At 38.6% G+C, this 22,911-nt stretch overlaps 1 protein-coding gene across 2 annotated transcripts in view; it reads left to right on the top strand.

The window, feature by feature from the left end:
• dync1i1a (dynein cytoplasmic 1 intermediate chain 1a) overlaps nucleotides 1-22,911 on the top strand; it is a 78,046-nt gene that overhangs the window by 34,614 nt on the left and 20,521 nt on the right. For both annotated transcript variants that reach the window (XM_079879181.1, XM_079879180.1), the window contains 4 exons: nucleotides 459-621; nucleotides 2,525-2,624; nucleotides 2,808-2,933; nucleotides 19,798-19,944. In XM_079879181.1, coding sequence (XP_079735307.1) covers nucleotides 459-621; nucleotides 2,525-2,624; nucleotides 2,808-2,933; nucleotides 19,798-19,944 — 536 coding nt within the window. The remainder of the gene's footprint in view (nucleotides 1-458; nucleotides 622-2,524; nucleotides 2,625-2,807; nucleotides 2,934-19,797; nucleotides 19,945-22,911) is intronic.

The following is a 22,911-nucleotide window of genomic DNA, read 5'->3' as shown; positions in this document are numbered from 1 at the left end:
AAACGCAATAACATCAAAAAAGGAGGAGAAAAACTGGGCGTGTTGTCATTATGGAAAGATGTACTAAGAGCCGTGTGTGTTCGCTAATGTATTTGCTTATTCATTTAGTTGTTTGTTTGTTGTTTTTTACGCCCATATCTCCCTTCTAATTGGCTTAACTACCTTCAAAGCTCGTTGGGAGTCAGGAAGAAGAATGCGGGCGAGTTTGTTTAGGTCCAGTTTGTACAGTTTCTGCTCATCGTTATGCTGTACGGCCATGATTTTGTCTGTGGTTAGATCCGTTTGTTAGTGTTATTGTATGTAAGTAGTAGGTGTAAACACGTAGGCCATCGCTGCGGTCGTGACATGTGCTTTTGTGTGTTTGTGTATTAAAACATACGGCCTGGTCTGTGTTTATTTACTGTGCAGCTGTGTTTACGTCTTAGTTTTTGTTGTGTTTTGTCTGGCGTGTGTATCAGGCCACCCGCGGGAGCTGACGGAGGAAGAGAAACAGCAGGTTCTGCACTCGGAGGAGTTCCTCATCTTCTTCGACCGCAGTATTCGTGTGATGGAGAGAGCTTTAGCTGAGGACTCCAACATCTTCTTCGACTACAGCGGACGAGACCTGGAGGATAAAGAGGGGTGAGAATGTGCTGCGTGACACAAAAACATGATTTCTGGGTATTTGATCTATTATTTGTTTCTTTTTTTATAAACATTATATTTTATATTATATTTTATTATATTATGTATTTTTTACATTTATTTTATTGTTACATTAAACATTCCATTTAACAACAATCATACATTATAAATGATTGCATTACTAATGGTTGAATTAAAACAAACTTGATTGTTAAAAATGTAATTTATGTGAGATGGTTGACAACAATGACAAACCATTCCAAAACCATTAACTGCTTCAATTATCTGGATGCAGTCAGATTTGTATATTATGCAAATTAATGTTTACATAATAAATTTTTTTTTTTAGAACTTTTTATTTATATTTTTCACAGAGCTAAACAAAAGGAATAAAATGATGTAATAAAATAACAAGAATAATACAGAGAAAAATTATAATAATAAATAAAAATATTCTGTATATATATATTGCTGCACCTAATATGAATGTTCACATCTCAACAAACATGATACAATAATATACAGCCATATAATAATATAAAATATATAATGTATATATTAAAAAACAAACAAAAAAAACACCACTTTTTTTAATTTAAAGATTTAAATATTCTTTAAACATGTGCCATCTCTGATTAAAAAGGTCAGTTTTTAATTGTAGTGATGCAGTAATTTTTTCCATCATATAAATCTGTTTTAGTCTCTGTTTCCATTCAGTTACAGTTTTTCACAGACTTCCAATTAGCAGTAATGTTTTTTTTGGCAATTAGTAGTAATACACGTAAAATATATCTTTATAATACATATTTTTTTTATGCAGTGGATGTGTAGGTTGCTTTTATGTTTTATTTTCTGTCATAAAAGCCTGTTGAAATGATCACATTTTTAGAGTATTTTCAACTTCTTTTTTTTGCTGAACTCAGTGAGATAAATATAGCAAAAATAGGTAGGGTTAGTGCTAGTCTATAGTATTTATAGTGTGTGTGTGTGTGTGTGTGTGTGTGTGTGTGTGTGTGTGTGTGTGTGTGTGTGTGTGTGTGTGTGTGTGTGTGTGTGTGTGTGTGTGTGTGTGTGTGTGTGTGTGTGTGTGTGTGTGTGTGTCTACATTGTTCTTCAAATAAATTCTTGCATAATGATGTCATCTATTAACAAGCTTTCTTCTGTCTGGGTAATGCAAAACACACTGTTATTTTGTTATTTTTTTCTTATTTTACATTTATGTAATTTTTATATAAATAGATAATACAATAATATATTTTATTATATTTTTAATCATTTTAAAATATTTTGATACACATATACATATATATACTATATATACTCTTTACCATATATAATAGTAAAGCAAAAAAAATATATATATATATAATTGTAATAATATTTCACAATATTACTGTTTTTACTGTTTTTACTACTATTTTTGTTCCAATAAATGCAGCCTTAGTGAGTATAAGAGACTTCTTTCAAAAACATAAAAAATCTTACCAACCCCAAAGTTTTGAACGGTAATGTATATCGTTATTTATTTGCTTTAATTAATATATATATATATATATGAAGACTTCAAATGCAAAACCCTCTAAGTGCCATCTGAAATTTTCTTCTAAAGTGAGCATTTTTTTCAAGCTTGTATGTTTATGTTCAGTTATTTCACTTTAATGGCAATGAAAATGACCCATTAATTGTAATTAAAGTAAAATTACTGAACTTAAACATACAAGCTTGAAAAAAATGCTCACTTTAGAAGAAAATTTCAGATGGCACTTAGAGGCTTTTGCATCTGAAGTCTTCATACATATATATGTGTGTGTCTGTTATTATATGCTTTAATTACTATCGTATATGGTTAAGTGTGTATTAAAAGCCCAGAGCTCATGTTATCAGTTTCTCCCCCTCTCAGAGATCTACAGGGCGGCTCCAGTCTCTCTCTCAATCGTCTGTTCTATGATGAGCACTGGTCAAAGCATCGGGTCATCACCTGTCTGGACTGGTCCCCTCAGGTAGACTGACCTCCCTCTCTGACCTCTCCCTCTGTGTCAACACCTGTTCATTTAAAAGGGGGAATCTTCCCTCGCTCTGTCTCTCAGTCAGCTTTATCACTCTCATCCTCTTCTCTGTTCTTTCTCTCTCTCACATCTTTCTCCTGCCCTCACTATCTTCTCTTCATCTTTCCATATTTCCAGTACCCTGAGCTCTTGGTGGCCTCCTACAACAACAATGAAGACGCTCCTCATGAGCCAGACGGTGTGGCTTTGGTGTGGAATATGAAATTCAAGAAGACCACACCAGAGTACATCTACCACTGCCAGGTGAAAACCCTTAACACAGCACGACTTTACACTCTTACCCTCCAAAAATCACGTCACACAGAATATTAAAGGAGTGCTGGAGAGTGTTAAAGGGATAGTTCGCCCAAAAATAAAAATTCTGTGATCATTTACTCACCGTCATGTTGTTCCAAACCAGTGTGACTTTCTTACTTCTGCAGAACTCATCTCTAAAGAACATATTTGGAAGAATGTTGGACACCAAACAGTTTTGGTGACCATTGACCTATTGTATATGTATAAAAAGCTAATTTCAAAAAAATATCTTGTTAATGTTTCTCAGACAAAAAAATCATATAGGTTTGGAAATTTACAGACCCCACAGAACATCCTACTTACTACTATTTACACTTTAAACAAACAACTAGACCCCTTGAAATGACCTCTTGCATTTTCAGAATGTGCAATATATGCACTTTGACTTGATTCACGGTGTATATCAAGTGAACAGAGATATTAATAACGCCTTTTAATCATTTTTTTTTTACTTGTGCTGCAAAAAGTTAAGACATTTTACACAAATTTTGATTAAAATGGAAAACAATAATTTATTTTAGATATTTAATTATTCACTAAGTTAAAATATATATTAATTATCATTGCATGCTATATTGCATACTATTTAAAAAATATTGTAGGCACCAGGTAGTGCATACTGTGCAGTAAGCAGCTCACTAGTATATACGCTTGGTATTCTAAGCACTTCACAATAAATGTATACCAAAACGACCTAATTGGAAAGCCATGATAAAGGAAGTGGTAGCTTCAATAAAAGGGAGATCTAATGGAGCGTACCACTTCAGATGAGGACATTGATTTAAATGAGTGTAAGGTGATATTTAATTAAAGGTGCATGCTGGCCTTGGAGTACCGCAGCGGAACAGAGCACCTTATTACGGTGTGTGTCCGCTTGGGTCAGGCCAAAAAAATCCTGAGGTTTGTGTGTAAAACATATCTGGTGTCGGTTTTGACGCTAATTATAAAAGACTCTGGGTTGGGAGTCTTTTCAGGGAGACGACCAAGTAAGCAAGTCTGGGAGGCGACAGCCTGGTGCGAGGGAGAGATATTAGAGAGACATTTCTGTAATAAAAAGATGTGGCTTACCACTTCCTAATCCTAACAGCCGCATATGTTTGCCCACCCACATGGACTGCTCGTGCATGCGCCGCTTTTCCAATGCCCAGCACCTCTCACACACACATGCTCGTTTACTCACACACTTACAACACAAGCGTACTCAGACGTGCCATATTAACACATGTTCGACTTTTCATATTTATATATAAAATAAAATAGCCATTTTTAAAAAAAAATCCCATTTGACTTTATTATTGAAAACTATGTTGGGTAAATTACTCTAAAAAGGTCATTTATTACTAGCCACTAATTACATATTCAACAGTGTAATTAGATTACTGTACTACTTTTTCTTAAAAGTATTGCATTACTAATTACGTTCTCAATCCCATATCAACCTCGACTAGTTGAACAATACAAAGACAGACACAAAACTGCACTTTTGATTCTTTCAAATAAACAATTTAAAATTGCATAAATTATTCTTGCACTGACCAAAGTGTGTAAAGGGAGACGTTTACATTACAAACATACATTTTAATCCACTATTGTTTTTATATAGAATTGTTCTATAGTCTATACAGTGTTTAATACAATTACATCAGAAGTTATCCCCTACTTTTTCAAGGTTACAGTAATTAGATTAATTAGTAATTAACTACACCCAACACTGATATTGATGAGGGCATCAGTGTCTTACAGACTGCAAGGTTTTTTGCCACTGGTTTAGAAATGATTTGTAAAATTCCTGTTGCCATTCTGTCTGTATGACGGGAATCATAAGAGAAGTTTTCAAAAAAACATTTTTTTATATTTTAGCAAATAAAAAAGTATACTAAATAAAAAAGACACTAAAATGTATTGTATTTGTAAAAAGTGCTCTTGTGTATTTGATTGTGGTGTCACATAAATCAAGACTCACTTTGGGCTCAGTGGCTACAGAAAAGATGGGACGTATAGAAAGCATATATAAAAACAAGATGAATAACACACAATGGCATTTCACAGCTTTCCTTCAGTGTGTCCTGAGGTTCAAGCATCCCTTTTTCATCATGTGGAGAGAAACGGAGAGAGAAGCACAGGATCTCCAAACATTTTGCCGTTGGCCGAGGATGAAAGATGTTGGGCCAATTTGCCGAGATATTGTTTTTCGCTCTGGGCTCTGTTCTAAACGGCGGTGCTCCCCTCTCACTAGACCGGGAATCTGATGGCTCTTAATGTGCGAGCATGTTCTGCTGCTTAACCTTTCCAAACCACACTGATCTTATTCCCTCTGAGGAACACGCATGCAAGAGCCATATACTCATCCCCCACACGCTCCTCTCCTCTCTTCTTCTCCCCTCCTATTCTCCCTTTGCGGCTTCCCTCACTCTTGGCAGGCCGTACGGCGGAGTTCAGCAGTTTTGCAGTCGTTTTTCCAGATTTACCCACAGCCGCAACTTTCATGTGCTGGATACTTCAGAAACCCCCCCCCTCCAGCACCGCCGGCTCCCACTTTTCCCTCAGTTTCTCTTTTTGCTGTTCCAACTTTACCTCTTTTTGCCACATCTCTCTCTCCATCTCTCTCTCTCTCCTTATACTACTTCTCACACTCTAGCTCTGTTCAAAAACCCAGTGAGTTGCCTCGTTGCCTACTTAGGCAGCATCCTAATCCTCACAGATTCTCATAAGTGAACATACTACATTGGCGGTACCTCCACACATCACATACATGGGAGGCAATTGATTTTGGTTACACTTTATTTCGATGTTCTGTTTTACTAACTATAAGTAACTTTGCAACTACAGTACATGTCAACTAAATCTCAGAGTATTAGTAGACTGTTAGGCTAGGGTTAGGTGTTAGGGTTAGTAGAATAAGTTGACACGTACTTGCAAAGTTACTTAAGTGTCTGTTAGGGAGAAAAAAATAAAGTGTTAGCAGATATTAAGCAGACAGTCTACTAATACTCTAATAAGAGTTAGTTGACATGTAATTGATGTCTCAAGTGGACCATAAAAATAAAGTGTTACCTTAATTTTAATGGAGTTTGCCTTTAGCAAACAAAGTGATTAGTTGATAAGCATAAAAAGACAGTACATGCAGATATTAGTTAAAATACTGTAGGTTTGTATTTTTAGAATACAGTGCTATGCATAACTTTAGACACCCATGCTAAAGTTGACTAAAAAGAGGAATAAAAAATCATCTTTTGGAAATTGAACTTAATGCCTTAATTAAAAAAATGAGGAAAAATCCAACCTTTAAGGACACCAATTTTCTTTGTGAATGAATAATGTATCGTAAATAAATAAATGTTCTTCCTTAAAATACAGGGTGCATAAGTCTGGACACCCCTATGTTAAATTCCCATAGAGGCAGGCAGATTTTTATTTTTAAAGGCCAGTTACTTCATGGATCCAGGATACTATGCATCCTGATAAAGTTCCCTTGGCCTTTGGAATTAAAATAGCCCCACATCATCACATAGCCTTCACCATACCTAGAGATTGGCATGGTTTTATTTCAGTTAGCCTAATAGCTAGTTTGATTTGCATTGAGAGATGATCTTATGGAAAGTACCCCATGCCAATCTCTAGGTATGGGGAAGGCTATGTGATGATGTGGGGCTATTTTAATTCCAAAGGCCAAGGGAACTTTATCAGGATGCATAGTATCCTGGACCCATGAAGTAACTGGCCTTTAAAAATAAAATCTGCCTGCCTCTATGGGAATTTAACATAGGGGTGTCCAAACTTATGCACCCTGTATTTTAAGGAAGAACATTTATTTATTTACGATACATTATTCATTCACAAAGAAAATTGGTGTCCTTAAAGGTTGGATTTTTCCTAATTTTTTTAATTAAGGCATTAAGTTCAATTTCCAAAAGATGATTTTTTATTCCTCTTTTTAGTCAACTTTAGCATGGGTGTCTAAACTTATGCATAGCACTGTAGCATCTCTCCTGCTTTCTCTACCATTTTGGATTTATTTTTTCACTGCGCTCATCAGTGCATTCTGGGATTGCCATCTCCTCAATGGACACATACAATGCAGTCTTTGAATATGGATTGAGTGGGTTATATTAGTAGGTTGCATACTTGAGTTACATATACACTACCATTTAAAAGTTTAAAAAGTAAGATTTTCACCAAATCTTAGAAAAATAAGTTTCTCACCAAAATTGAAATATGATTACAATTTAAAATCACTGTTTTCTATTTTTTTCCTGTAATTTCAGTCTTCAGTGTCACACGATCCTTCAGAAATTATTCTAATATGCTGATTTGCTGCTCAAGAAACATTAATCATTATTATCAATGTTGAAAACAGTTGTGCTGCTTAATGTTTTTGTTGAAACCATTTTTTTCAGAATTCTTTGATAAACCGAAAGCATTTATTTGAATGAGAATATTTTGTAATATTGTAAACGTCTTTAATGTCACTTTTGATCAATTTAATGCATCCTTGCTAAATAAAAAAGTATTCATTTCTTTTTTTTTTAATCATCCTGACCCCAAACTTTTGAATGGTAGCGTACATTTTAAAACTTCACGTCTGGAAAACGCTTTAAAAAAGCGGCGTACGAAGACAGCACACTAGGTTTTGAAACGCAGCTTCTGTTTGTCTTTATCCTCTCCTCCTTCATTTCACAGTTTCTCTGGCTTTGGATGGTTACAAAAGGCCACTCCTGTTCAGACAGTTGTGGAATATTTCCGTGGTGGTTTTGGTTTGTTTTGGGCTCTGTGTGGCGTGATCTTGGCTCCCTCGTCTCTGCTGTTCTTTCGGGCCCATCATCACAGCAGGTCCTGCTCGCCAGTAACATCACATGACCTTCTCAAGTGGGCTGCCTCTCGCCACATCAAGGGCACACCCCAAAAAACTGCTCACCGATACTGTCAGCCCTCATCTGCATCGCCTGTATTTTATTGATATCGTTTATATATTTTACCCAGGATGACTCTGTGTGAACCCCTGCTGGATGCCTGAGGCTCGCTGGCACAGAGGAAGATGTGTTCGCAGGAGCTTGGAGAGATGCCCGCTCTGCATAATGCTGGTGGATGGAGTTGCATGTGCTCATAAAGCTGAGTGTAGAAAGGCTTCAAAACCACTCACAGCTTTTGAGACAGGAAGAGCAGAGACCTCCAGTCCACTATGGTTTTACTGCCGGCTCTTGCATCCACAAATAAGCACTAATGTAGATAGGGGGATGGGTCATGATGGTTGGCTAGTTTCTTTTTTAGTTTTTTTAGGTGCTTTTATCAGTGCTTTAATTAGAATACTGTACATAAGCTGTTAAAGTTTACATGTTAAAAAGTGCACAGAAAAGTTGCGTCTTTAATCTCTTTTTTTTTGTTAACAACTGTTTATTAAGTTTTCTTTTTTAAAGTCAAGAAAAACAAAAATCTAGAACCCATCCCATCCCATCCCACCCCTGGTAGACTTCAAGAAAATACAAATCAAATACAAACATAGAATGTAGAATGTAAAAAAAAAAAAAAAAAAAAAATTATAATAATAAAGTAAAAGAGAAAAAAATAAATAAAAATAAAATAAAAAAATTACATAGATGTTAAAAAAGTTGATACAATATCAAAAGCAGCATGCCATAAATTCACAGTCTTAACATTGGATCCATGCATACGAGAGGTTGAGAGTTCCATTGATATAATGTCCAGCCAAGATACCGTCCATGTTCTTCTGTCCATTGTGTGAGGAGGATTCCAGCGGTTAACTAACATTTTGCGTCTTTAATCTCTTTTAAAGAGGACCTATTATGCCATTTTTCAAAGTCTTGATTTTGTTTTTGCTCTCTACTAGAATAGGTTTTCACACAGGAATGTTCAAAAACATTATTTTTGACATTGTTGCAGCCCCTCTTTTCCCAGTCTGTCAGTATCGCTCTGTTTAGTTCCTGTCTCTATGAAGCCCCTCCTTCTGAGAAGCACAATGTGCTCTGATTGGTCGGCTGGATCAGTGTGTTGTGATTGATCAACCGATTCCAGCGTGTTTCGGAAATGTGACGCCCCTTACCATAACCGCTACTTTCTACACACTACTAATGCAACTTTCAGAGAGTTCAGAAACAGTGCGCACTGACATAGAGAATATAGAGACTTTTCAAATGAACTTCTCAAGACCCGTTCACACCAAGGTCGATAACTATAATGATAAAGATATAGTTCTAAAAATCGCTCTAAATATAAAGTCGATTAAGAAATCCGCTGACTAGACCATTTTGAAATGATGTAGTAGCACTAACTGTAGGCCAAAAGTGAAGGTCTATAGGATTTATTTAGAAACTAATGGGAAAGTTCACCCAAAAATGTACATTCTGTCATATACTCACCCTCATGTTGTTCCAAACCTGCATGAGTTGAACAGAAAAGAAGATATTTTGAAGAATGTTGGTAACCAGACAATTGACGGTAGCCATTGACTTCCATAGTATTTTTTTTTCCTACTATGGAAGTCAATGGACTGTCAGGTTACCAACATTCTTCAAAATATCTTCTTTTCCGTTCAACAAAAGAAAGAAACTCAAACAGGTTTGGAACAACTTGAGGGTATTTTGGTGAAATATCCCTTTAAGTGTATGCAGTCAAAAGTGGAATTATGTAAGTTTGTGGAGCAAGCTGAATATGAGAGCATGTTGACTAAATTGAAAAGTTGATGTTTTAGAGCTTTGAGGAGGAACAAATTCACTTTTATAAGTGTGGCATGAAGAGGAATTACTAAAGATCTAATGTAATGACTACGCCACCTGGGAGTTCCCAACCCAGGAATACCAACCTAATAAATAGGCTGCACAGATTTGTTTCCCTCTTATAAGACAAGAGACGTGGATGAATAAATAATTGTTTAATTTTTCTAGAGGACACAGGTGTAATAATTCAAGACAAGGACAAGACAAGGAAAATTGTTCAAAATAATACTTCCACGATAAGTTACACGAACTTCACAACATAAATACAAAATAAATACATTAAACCAAAAACACAACTCAAATAATCAGACAACAGGACTGAGTGAGGCCAGCAGGGGGGACACTCAATGAGCACTACAACACTCCGTAAGTAACACCAAAAATGCAAAAGAAAAACCAAAGCAATAACCACATCAGTATCACCTTCACACCGGTGCACATCCACAGCACAAAAATAATCAAGTCAAGCCCCGCCCCTTTGCTCTTGGACACTCAACTCCTAACGAAATCAAAAACAGAATATACAGAGAATAATTACATACAGTTCACAGTAGAAACAGATACAAAATAACAAAATAACTAAACAATGAACCTTAGAAAGAAAACAATAACCAAACACACAACACTCTCCTTGTAAACATTCACACACTCGCACGTTGCCTACACACACACACACACGCACACACACACACACACGCACAAACACGCTAAAACTGCAGGGCGGCGATATTCCTCCTGTCAACCTGCATACGCCATTAAAGCACTAACAGTTTCTTGTTCGGCCGCAGCCAGAGTGGAATGAAATTGACGCGAATCCTTTCGTTTTAATATAGTTGAGACAGCAGCAAAACAGCAGCGCTCCGTAATCAACGAGCGAACGTCGGGTAACCCCAACAACGGAATCCTCCCCGCTACTCGGCAGAATACGCTGCGCTTCTGAAACGACAACTTTAATTAAAAGACATATCAGAGCATGACGCACATATACAAATAACCTGCATACTTGGGGTACGAGGAATCCCAGTCACGGCAGTCCGAAGTGCCCACAAATCAACGTGCACGCTGTAACATAAAACACAAGGCATTTCAATTTACCCACTGCCCTATAAGGGAAGGAAAGACGCTACAAACGACCGCGTTCCTACCTGTGAAGAGGCTGCAAACACATCAACCATGGGAGACAGTACTCATTCTCCTATATGCCATGGGACCACACAAACAATTTTCCCGCATGCCTCTTCACAGCATGCGGAACGGGAAAAGCAAGGAAGCTTTGTGACGGGACTCAATACAGGGCAGGTATATATATGCTCCGCCTTTAGCTGTGATAGGCTTAATAAATAAACCTGACGCAACCAATAGTAGCCTGAAGTCAAACACCTATACTGCCACATTCTACCCCTCACTTCTGTATCGTCGCCCCGACGATAAGCAAACCCTTGCCACTCAATTCCAGGGCCTAAAGTGGGCAGAGACTAAATTAAAAAGGAGCCATCATAACGACAACACTTAAAATCATTTACAGAGGGCGACGGATATGCTTCGCTGCACTTAAAATCTACAGAGAACAATGGATAGGCATCATCGTACTCACAGCATCTACAGAGAACAATGGATAGGCGTCATCGTACTCACAACATCTACAGAGAACAATAGATAGGCATCATCGTACTCACAGCATCTACAGAGAACAATGGATAGGCGTCATCGTACTCAGAACATCTACAGAGAACAATGGATAGGCGTCATCGTACTCAAAACATCTACAGAGAACAATGGATAGGCGTCATCGTACTCGAAGCATCTACAGAGAACAATGGATAGGCATCGTACTCGAAGCATCTACAGAGAACAATGGATAGGCATCATCGTACTCGAAGCATCTACAGAGAACAATGGATAGGCATCATCGTACTCGAAGCATCTACAGAGAACAATGGATAGGCGTCATCGTACTCACAACATCTACAGAGAACAATGGATAGGCGTCATCGTACTCGAAGCATCTACAGAGAACAATGGATAGGCATCATCGTACTCGAAGCATCTACAGAGAACAATGGATAGGCATCATCGTACTCGAAGCATCTACAGAGAACAATGGATAGGCATCATCGTACTCGAAGCATCTACAGAGAACAATGGATAGGCGTCATCGTACTCGAAGCATCTACAGAGAACAATGGATAGGCGTCATCGTACTCACAACATCTACAGAGAACAATGGATAGGCATCATCGTACTCGAAGCATCTACAGAGAACAATGGATAGGCATCATCGTACTCGAAGCATCTACAGAGAACAATGGATAGGCGTCATCGTACTCACAACATCTACAGAGAACAATGGATAGGCGTCATCGTACTCACAACATCCAAGCGGACTGGCACTCATACCGAGCGACACAAGTTCTCTGCCTTGACGGCTACACACTGAGAAACAAGTGATGCACAAGTTCTCTGCCTTGACGGCTACTCAATGAAAAACACGAATGAGATACTAGTTACAAGTTCTCTTGCCATGACGGCTACACACCGAGAAACAAGTGATGCACAAGTTCTCTGCCTTGACGGCTACTCGATGAAAAACATGAATGAGATACTGGTTACAAGTTCTCTTGCCATGATGGCTACACACTGAGAAACAAGTGATGCACAAGTTCTCTGCCTTGACGGCTACTCGATGAAAAACACGAATGAGATACTTATTACAAGTTCTCTTGCCATGACGGCTACACACTGAGAAACAAGTGATGCACAAGTTCTCTGCCTTGACGGCTACTCAATAAAAAAACGCGAATGAGATACTAGTTACAAGTTCTCTTGCCATGACGGCTACACACCGAGAAACAAGTGATGCACAAGTTCTCTGCCATGATGGCTACTCAATGACTGGAATAGACAAATGACGAATTCGAATACCGGCCCGAGCCTCCTCAATCCACTCGCTAATGGCAATGCCTGACCGGCCATTAAACTTAGGGCACCTCCCATCCCTTGGTACAAAAATCGTTCAATCAAACCAACATTAGCACCAATGGGCGGGGCCGGGGGTGTAATGGGCAAAACGTTTGCGTCACCAGGGGCACGTTCTTGATGTAACATCTCATTATCGGCTCGCAACTGCGCCACCAACTCCCTGAGCTCTTGGAGTTCCTCACTCATGATTACAATATGCCACTTACTTACCAAAAACAGAACCCCCTCAAGGCAGGCACAACCGAAAATTGGACGACTCAACGGGCACTGCTGTTTTGCTGCTTTTCTAGAAAGGAGAGGAGAAAAAAACAAAAAAACAAAACACAACCCCAAAACAATTCACAAAAATAAACACCCACGTCTCTGTCTCAAGTATGGGAAACCCTGCCGTACTACGCCAAATGTGGCATGAAGAGGAATTACTAAAGATCTAATGTAATGACTACGCCACCTGGGAGTTCCCAACCCAGGAATACCAACCTAATAAATAGGCTGCACAGATTTGTTTCCCTCTTATAAGACAAGAGACGTGGATGAATAAATAATTGTTTAATTTTTCTAGTCACAATAATAATAATTAATTCAAAACAAAGACAATACAAGGAAAAGTGTTCAAAATAATACTTCAACACTGAGACTTCACAACATCAATACACAAATACACAAACAGAGGGACAATCTCAACTTTTTCAGATGATAGGACCGAGTGTGACCAGCAGGGGGGGGGGGACTCAGTGAGCACCAAAACACTCAGTAAATAGCACAATAAATGCAAAAGAAAACCAAACACAATTAATATCACCTTCACACACTGGTGCTCATACACAGCACAAAAGTAATCAGCAAGTCAAGCCCCACCCCTTTGCTTTTGAACACTCAACCCAAAATGAAATCAAAGAAAGGAATCACATAGATTGATCAAACACAGTTCACAATAAACGGAGACAAAATAACAAGTTAATTAAACAATAAACATTTGAAAGAAAACAATACAATTAGCAAACACACAACACTCTCCTTGTAAACATTCACACACTCGCACGTTGCCTACACACACACACACACGCACACACACACACACACGCACAAACACGCTAAAACTGCAGGGCGGCGATATTCCTCCTGTCAACCTGCATACGCCATTAAAGCACTAACAGTTTCTTGTTCGGCCGCAGCCAGAGTGGAATGAAATTGACGCGAATCCTTTCGTTTTAATATAGTTGAGACAGCAGCAAAACAGCAGCGCTCCGTAATCAACGAGCGAACGTCGGGTAACCCCAACAACGGAATCCTCCCCGCTACTCGGCAGAATACGCTGCGCTTCTGAAACGACAACTTTAATTAAAAGACATATCAGAGCATGACGCACATATACAAATAACCTGCATACTTGGGGTACGAGGAATCCCAGTCACGGCAGTCCGAAGTGCCCACAAATCAACGTGCACGCTGTAACATAAAACACAAGGCATTTCAATTTACCCACTGCCCTATAAGGGAAGGAAAGACGCTACAAACGACCGCGTTCCTACCTGTGAAGAGGCTGCAAACACATCAACCATGGGAGACAGTACTCATTCTCCTATATGCCATGGGACCACACAAACAATTTTCCCGCATGCCTCTTCACAGCATGCGGAACGGGAAAAGCAAGGAAGCTTTGTGACGGGACTCAATACAGGGCAGGTATATATATGCTCCGCCTTTAGCTGTGATAGGCTTAATAAATAAACCTGACGCAACCAATAGTAGCCTGAAGTCAAACACCTATACTGCCACATAAGTGCACTACCAAATCAAATGAAAGTATAAAGTATAGAATTGCATTTCATCCAATTTTGACTATGCTAAGAATACCGTTCATTCATATTGACGGGGACACGGCCGTTCTTTCCTCTTGTCCGTAGGTAAAAGAGAGAGATCAAACTACTCGCATTCACTGGCTTCTCCTCCATTGTTCTCTGAAACGGAGATATGGTATTACAAGGCCTGTGCCAGTAACCGCAGAGTGACAAAATCCGTGGGGTGCAGTTTGGGAAAAAAAAAAGAGGTAGGGAGCGAAGGATGCTGGTGGAAGACAGAGGAGTGCATCTGGAGCTGATAAGCTTTGCTGAGAACCACATGATTGTGGTGCTTCAGGAGGAGGCGGCAGTGAATGTACTGTCTGTTACACAGTCATCTGCTCCCTGACAAATGGCTCCGACTTTTTTTTCCTCCTCTTTTCCCTTTCGGCCCGCAAAAAAAGGGGGCAACAAAGGAGGGAGTGTTCCTCATGCCAAGGTTAGTCTTGTGGATTATCCCATACTGAACCATTCCCATTGATATTATTATGTCCGAAGCACTTAGTCCCAGTGAAACCAGGAAGGTGTTGTGGGATTGTGTTTTCACTTGCATTTTACGACTTCCATAAGAGCTTTGGGTTGTTAGACGTCAAGCTAAGCTTGTAATGTAAAATATTCTCAATTAAATCAGTCGGTGAAATGACTGCATTGACGAAATGGATGAAATAGTGAAATTAGGTGGGGACAACAAACAGGAAACTTCCTAATATTGACTATACCAAGTCGCTACCATGATTTTATTGGTCATGGTACTATTGTATACTTTGAATTAACTTGAGTTAAATTTGGCACTTTAAATGATAATCCGTATTCTCTTCACTTAATAATTCTGCCACAATACTTTTTGTTGTAGATGTATCCCAACTTCCCTTGAACAAACTAAAACCTGAAATGGATTTATCGCATTGCAATTCCACTACAGAACTGAAAAGATCACAGGACAAAGTGAGCTAATTCCAGTAGCAAAAGCTTGCATGTGGAGCACAGTGCTCGAATAGTGTTTGTGGGCTTCCAGTAAAACTGAAGAGGTGATTTCAGAATCCATGCGTTGAAGATAGACGGATCTTAACTTACGCTCTCCATATGGTGTGAATATACAGCCTTTTCATCCAGTTTCCTCTCAGCGTCTTGCGCCTTTGCCATGTTTAGATTATGACTTTAAAGAGAGTTCAAATACTTGTCATATTTCTCTGCGCTTCGTTATGGAGCAAAAGGTCTCTGTGGATTTATGTGGTTACAGTAATGAGGGAAGAATACATCTGATGTTTTATAAACTGAGATTGCCCTATGACATGTTATTCATCATTAAAGGCCCGTTCACATCGTGTCAGCATTGTCCGGTGCATTGTGGAGTGAAGCGAGGACTACAGCGTTACCCCATAGCAAGGCATTGTCATCCAGTGCTCAAATGCCAAACTTTTTGGGGTTTGACCTCTTTGACCTTTTCAAAAAAAGACCTACAGAATGTAAGTTTGTGATTTTACACACATGTTTTTGCCATCAAGAAACTGTCATACATTATGTATGCCTCCATTTTTTGCCTTAACCTCTTTTTATATAATTTATATTTACCTAACTGTTTGATATATTTTTTGTAAATATTTTCTCATGCTTAATTTACTAACATTTCAGTGTTTGTTTTGTATGACTTCAAATGAAACATTAATTAATACATTTGTTTTAAATTCAATTATTTTGGGATTAAAAAAAGATCCAGTATTGCCAAGGAGTCATGTGTATTTTTAGTTTTATTATAATTTTATTAATGTTTTGAATTTTATTTTTATATTTTTAGTTTTCATGTTAATTTAAGATGAATTTTTTAGTAATTTTGTTATGTGCTTTTTATCATTTTATTAGTTTTTTTGTTTATTTAATATATTTCTATTTAGGTTTCTTATTCTAAATATTTCTAATTTATTTTTATTTCCGTTTTAGTTTATTTACAGTTAATAATTTTAGTGCTTCCACTTCAGTTTATTGCCAATGCAACATTTCAAATTTTTTTTCAACTAATATTTATATTTTATTTAATTTCAAATAACAGAAATGTTTTTGGTCACACTTTAGATTAGGGTCCAATTCTCAGTATCAACTAACTACTAACTACGACTTTTGCATTAATAAACTCTAAATTATTGCTTATTAGTAGTTAGTAAAGTAGTTAAGTTTAGGTATTGGGTAGGATTTAAGGGATGTAGAATATGGTCATGCAGAATAAGGCATTTATATGTGCTTTATAAGTACTAATAAACAGCCAATATCCTAGTAATATGCATACTAATAAGCCCTAAACTAAAGTGCTACCATGTTTTTAATAGTTTTAGTTTTAGTTAGAAATATAACCCTGCCAGGAGTAGGTCGGACTGGTTGTTGAGTTTTGTAAAGATTGAACAGATGCATTTACACAAATCAGCTTATCCAATCAAAATGAATCTGTTCTGCTATAGAATCAGCATGTTTAGGAACAGAAAGCGGAGGGATCGAGACTGTCGTCAGAGGTTGCTGCAGGACAGGGATGAGACCGTACCACAGCAGACGAGTCTGATAAAAACAGTGGTGTGCGGAGAGGCCAGAGAAGCCTGTGATTGGCTGTTGGCTGGACTGCTCTCCTGAGCTGAAGTTTCAGGTTACGATACTTCATTAAGTCTCTGATTAATGGCTTCATAGTGGAGTTATTACCCTCTTGTTGTGGTGACCCCAGCTCATGTTCATTAGCCCAGTAATGAAGCGCTGGTCTGGGGAGCGTGTCCCTGACACATGACTATAGGAGAGAGAGAAAGAGACTTGGTTCAGAGGTCGGCTTGTGGCTCTGATTGAAATAGCCGTGTATTTAAGCAGCAATGTTCCCCTGTCTCTGTGTTAGTATTCAGGTCTGACTGATCATTAATCACCGAACAGAGATCCTTTTCCAGCGGTACTGGCAATCAGACTAATCAAGACTTGAGTGAAACTTTTCAACCTCTTAAAAGATACTAATCAATTTATTACCTGAAATGTTGGCTTTTGATGTCCTATGATTGTATTATTGCAGCCGGTGTAGTAACTTGCAATTATCTGCTTTCTATTTTATTTCTACCATAATACTGTAGTTAGGGGTGGGAATCATAATAAATTAGAAGCTAATACATATAAATCAGTTCTTGCAAAAGGTGACTTTTTAAAGACTACACTCTAAAAAATGCTAGGTTGTTTAAACCCAACTTTGGGTCAAATATGGACAAACCCAAGCGTTGGGTTAAAAATGTAACCCAACGGCTGGGTTTGTCCATATTTGACCCAAAGTTGGGTTGAAACAACCCAGCATTTTTTAGATTGAAGTCATTTGTTCGGCAACTATTCATAGTCTTTTTAGAGGCAGCATAAATGCAATCCAAATATTGGCTTTAACTGTATTAACATTTATAAAATACCACTGATTACAGGACATGTAATGTGTATCTTAAACTACATATGGTATAATATGAACAACCAGTCAGTGGCTATACTGATTTAAGTCTCATGAGTAAGTTGTAAGCTCTATCTGTTTGATTCACTATGAGGAACCAAATCATTCACTGTAATTTGTTTGTGAATCAGTTGGAATACTTTTGTGCTGTATGGTTTTGATTCACTAAAAAGAATCGACTCGACTACATTGGTCACTCTAGATTTTAGACTCTAGATTCACCAAAAAGAACTCGCTCAAAAGAGTCATTTGTTCATGAATCGTTTGGATTTACCCTGGGTGTGTGCTGTATGGTTTTGATTCACTATAAAGAACTGGCTCAAAAGAGTCAATTGTTTGAGAACCGTTTGGATTAGGAATACCCTGGTTGTGCTGTATGGTTTTGACTCCTGTATTTAAAGTTCCTGTATTCTGTATTCAGAAACAGCTCAAGAGTAATTCAGGAAACTGGGTACATTAATCACTGATTCCACTGTAGATTAAGTAGCAGTGTTGCAACACCGCTGAAAAATAGTTCCAGGAGTATTTGTTTTAAAGAACTCGCGTGTGAAATCCAGTCGGCATGAAACAGAAGTTGCGATTGTCTTTTCTTCCTTATTGTGATGTCTATCCAAGTAAAACGGCTTCTCGAACAAGAACAAATGTAGGGCGGGACTTGGTTTTGTCCATGGGGAATTGATTGGATGGGTGTGGTTTGCTATTGGTCAATCTCATGTGAGTGACAGGTTGCCCCGCCCTCATGTCGGTAAACACATCATCAAAGAGAAGAGATGTCTCTGCAAGAGGGAGGGGAAGTTATTTTGATTAAAGATTACAAGGGCATGTGAATGTTAAAAAAATAATGATGTATGAATTCAAAGTAATTTTGAGAATTATGATTTTAACGAAACATAACGTCATTCATTTCTGGTATGTAAATGAAGGGAATAATTTCTGAAAATAAGCGGTTCTCTGTATTTGTGTAGTATTTCTCCATCAGGCCGCAGTCAATCACACAATCAGTCAAATAATCTCCCGTCCAACCATCAAACGCTTTTGTCTTAATGCGTTTAAACTTTAAACCAGATTTGCCTGCGTGTCCTGAGTGTAAATAAACTCAACTCGCCTTTATTTTTACCCCTCCAGCTTAGTTTATTTTGAGTCCTTTTAAAAAACCACCTCACATGTGAAGCTGCTCCCGAAGCCTCTTAGAAGCTGTATTTTTTTAGAGGGGGAAACGAATGAAAGAAAAGAGAAGCGTGTTTTCTTTTTCTCTGGTTTGTTTTCCAGTCACTTTAAAATGAACTCTGTGTGCATGACGGCGAGGCCGCAGATGGTGCGGTGCATGAAGGGAGACAGTCCTAGTCTTTGCTTTACCGACGACTGGAGAGCGCAATGAAAACACGCTTTTTTACACTTCTGTCCCGCCCGCTGCTGTCACATCACCACGAAAAGGGCAGTTTTGCAAGTAAAACAAAATATCGTTGTCTCCTTGCTGTCAGTAATTGGTCTCCTGAGATAATTGTAAAGGCCGCTGCGGAGAATTTTGTGTGAAAATATGTAAGCGTTAGGGCACGTTTCATGTGACAGGCACTGAAGAGGAACCAAAAACTCAATAAAAGTGAAGATGGAGGGAAAGGCTGTCACAACAAAAGCCAGCGCTTTTCGCTCTAGTGCACTCTGTTTATGATGCTGTAATATAAAACTGCTGTTCCCACAATCCTTAGCATAGTTTGGTACTCTGCCCACCTTTCCTTCATCATCACCTTCATCATTCTCTCTTTCCTTTGTCTTTTTGTCCTAAAGATTTTGCCTTGTCTTGTCTTTTCCAGTCTCCAGTGGTGTCGGTGGGTTTTGCCCGGTTTCATCCTAACCTTTTGGTGGGTGGCACTTATTCGGGGCAGATTGTTCTCTGGGACAACAGAAGTCACAGAAGAACGCCGGTTCAGAGGACTCCCCTGTCCGCTGCAGCGCATACAGTAAGAACACTGCAGATACAATCATCCTTCTTAAACTTAAAGTGCCCCATCATGCTTTTCGAATATTTCCTTTCATGCAGCATGCAATTTTTGAATGTAAAAGGTCTGCAAAGTATTAAAGATCAAAGATGGAGTTATTGTCTAGAAATTGATTCTGAACTGCCCGAAACGAGTCAACAGCGATTCCAGTCTCAATTCCAGTTACATACCTATGTAACAAATTTGCATAATGCCAGCCTATGGTCTTCATTGGCTGCCTGTGAAGAACATCTACTTTGCCCCGCCCTCAAACACTGTAGTTGTAGCTGAGGCCTGGCAGAGATAGGTTCGTGTTGTCGACATATCAAGAAGACATTGTTTTCAGCGCTGCAAAAGCAAATTTACTTCAAAAGCATGAAGACTCCGACTCGAAGGCTTCGTTCAGACTGCAGGCAAATGGGGCCCAAATCCGATTGTTTTGCTCACATGTGACTCAGATCTGTTTTTGTCATGACAAAACTGATCTTTTCAATTCCGATTTGTGATACTTCCATTTGTGGTGCTAAATCCGATACAGGTCAGATGTTTTACAATGCGACCGCAATCTGAACGGTCATATCGGAATTCATGAAACTTCTAACGTCACTCTAGAGCAACATTCGGCACAATTCTGCTCTCATGGGAGTCACCTCAAAGATTTTACATACCTGCAGTTATCAAGACAGTTGCGCAAGGTAGTGAGTGAATGACAGTGATGTGTCAGAGCTCATAAATATTACAGTGACAGCTCTATTTACAAGCGAAACATGAGGTTATATTGCCTACGCATGAATTCACTGGCTTCAGCGGCAGATCACACTTAAAATATACACATAATCACTTACTTTAATATTCTCCACGTTTACTTCAGTATGACAGCGTGCTGCGTGACGTCTTTTTATCGTTCTTTTGCGCATGCGGGTCAGTCCAGGACCATGATCAGTTCACACTGGAATCTGATATTGGCCACATTAAAATGTTAACACCTATACAAAAAAAATTTGCATTGTGAACGTAGACTACTTGATATGGTAAAACTGACGCCATTATTAGTTCGTATCACTGAGTATCAAGCACTGAGGAAGCCTCCGGAGCTGAAATTCAGATATGGTAATTGTCATTACAATACACGTTGAATGACGTGTTTAAATTGACCACTGTAAGTGGTCGACCAATAGCAACAGACTGGGCCGTCTGACCAATCTGAGCAGAGTAGGCTCTCGGAGAGGATGGGCTTAGAGAGACTGAATCTTCAAACAAACCATTTTCAGGCTCTTTGAGAAATGAGGTGATGTGCAATGTATATTATGAGAAAATTAAAGTGTTTTTTTGATCTTGGATGCATGTTAACCTATTGCACATACACACTCTATTCCATACACTGAATGTAAATGGTGAACACGACTGTCAAGCAAGATTTTCATTAAGTAACGACTTAAATCTTAGTCTGTATGGCATGAATATTCTTAAAAACATCTCCTTTTGAGTTAGAAAGAAAATCTTACTGGTTTGGAACAGCATGAGGGTCAGTAAATGATGACCGAATTTTCATTTTGGGTGGACTATCCCTTTAATCGGACATAATGCTGGGACTGGGAGCAATCACCCCTTAACATTTTCCTGACCTCGTCTTCTCTCTGAGCAAAAGTCTACCCAGGGCTAGACTCCGTCTGTCAGCACAGTCAGGCTCAATGAGCCCCATCTAACTCCTTGTCATGCAATAAAGACAGTACAGCCTAGTAGCAGAGAAAAGGGACGTCCATAGACCCTTATTGTGCTCAGCTGCCACACACACGGCCCCTGAATGCCATACATGCTGAGGGTTTAAACTCCCGTGCCCTCAATAATGAAAGCCTATGTCCCGACCGCCGTCTCACCACTCCACCGGCTCATCTGAAAGAGCCCATTGTTGGTCAAAAAACAAAATCAAATTGACGGCAATAACGACATAATGGATTCACACAATCAACTGTATTTGCAGACGGGCAGATGCCCGAGCCATGTTAGTTCACAGGCTAGGTATTGTGCCTGTGTACACATTCAGTTCATAGCTTTAATTTTGCAACATGTTTGCTGGCCATACAGAAGTATTCTTCACCCTTTATTCAAATATATATTTTTTTATATTTATTCAAAAATATTTTTGTTACAGATTTTGTAAGCATGTTGCATAGTTGTACTTGGAGTCAATAGCTTTTTTTGTGAGAATGCAATGAAACATCCCCAATTGTGCAACATAATTCTTGGCCAGGCTGTCATACAAAGAAATTATGAACACATGCAAAAACAAGAGAACCAACAAAATATAAATACCTGTTATGTTGTAGTCAATGTATGCTCTTATATATATATATATATATATATATATATATATATATATATATATATATATATATATATATATATATATATATATATATATATATATATATATATACACTCACCTAAAGGATTATTAGGAACACCATACTAATACTGTGTTTGACCCCCTTTCGCCTTCAGAACTGCCTTAATTCTACGTGGCATTGATTCAACAAGGTGCTGCAAGCATTCTTTAGAAATGTTGGCCCATATTGATTGGATAGCATCTTGCAGTTGATGGAGATTTGTGGGATGCACATCCAGGGCACGAAGCTCCCGTTCCACCACATCCCAAAGATGCTCTATTGGGTTGAGATCTGGTGACTGTGGGGGCCATTTTAGTACAGTGAACTCATTGTCATGTTCAAGAAACCAATTTGAAATGATTCGAGCTTTGTGACATGGTGCATTATCCTGCTGGAAGTAGCCATCAGAGGATGGGTACATGGTGGTCATAAAGGGATGGACATGGTCAGAAACAATGCTCAGGTCGGCCGTGGCATTTAAACGATGCCCAATTGGCACTAAGGGGCCTAAAGTGTGCCAAGAAAACATCCCCCACACCATTACACCACCACCAGCCTGCAC

The sequence above is a fragment of the Squalius cephalus genome (genome assembly GCF_949319135.1).
Source record: "Squalius cephalus genome assembly, chromosome: 8".
Taxonomy (NCBI): domain Eukaryota; kingdom Metazoa; phylum Chordata; class Actinopteri; order Cypriniformes; family Leuciscidae; genus Squalius; species Squalius cephalus.
This window is presented reverse-complemented; position numbering and strand designations above follow the sequence as displayed.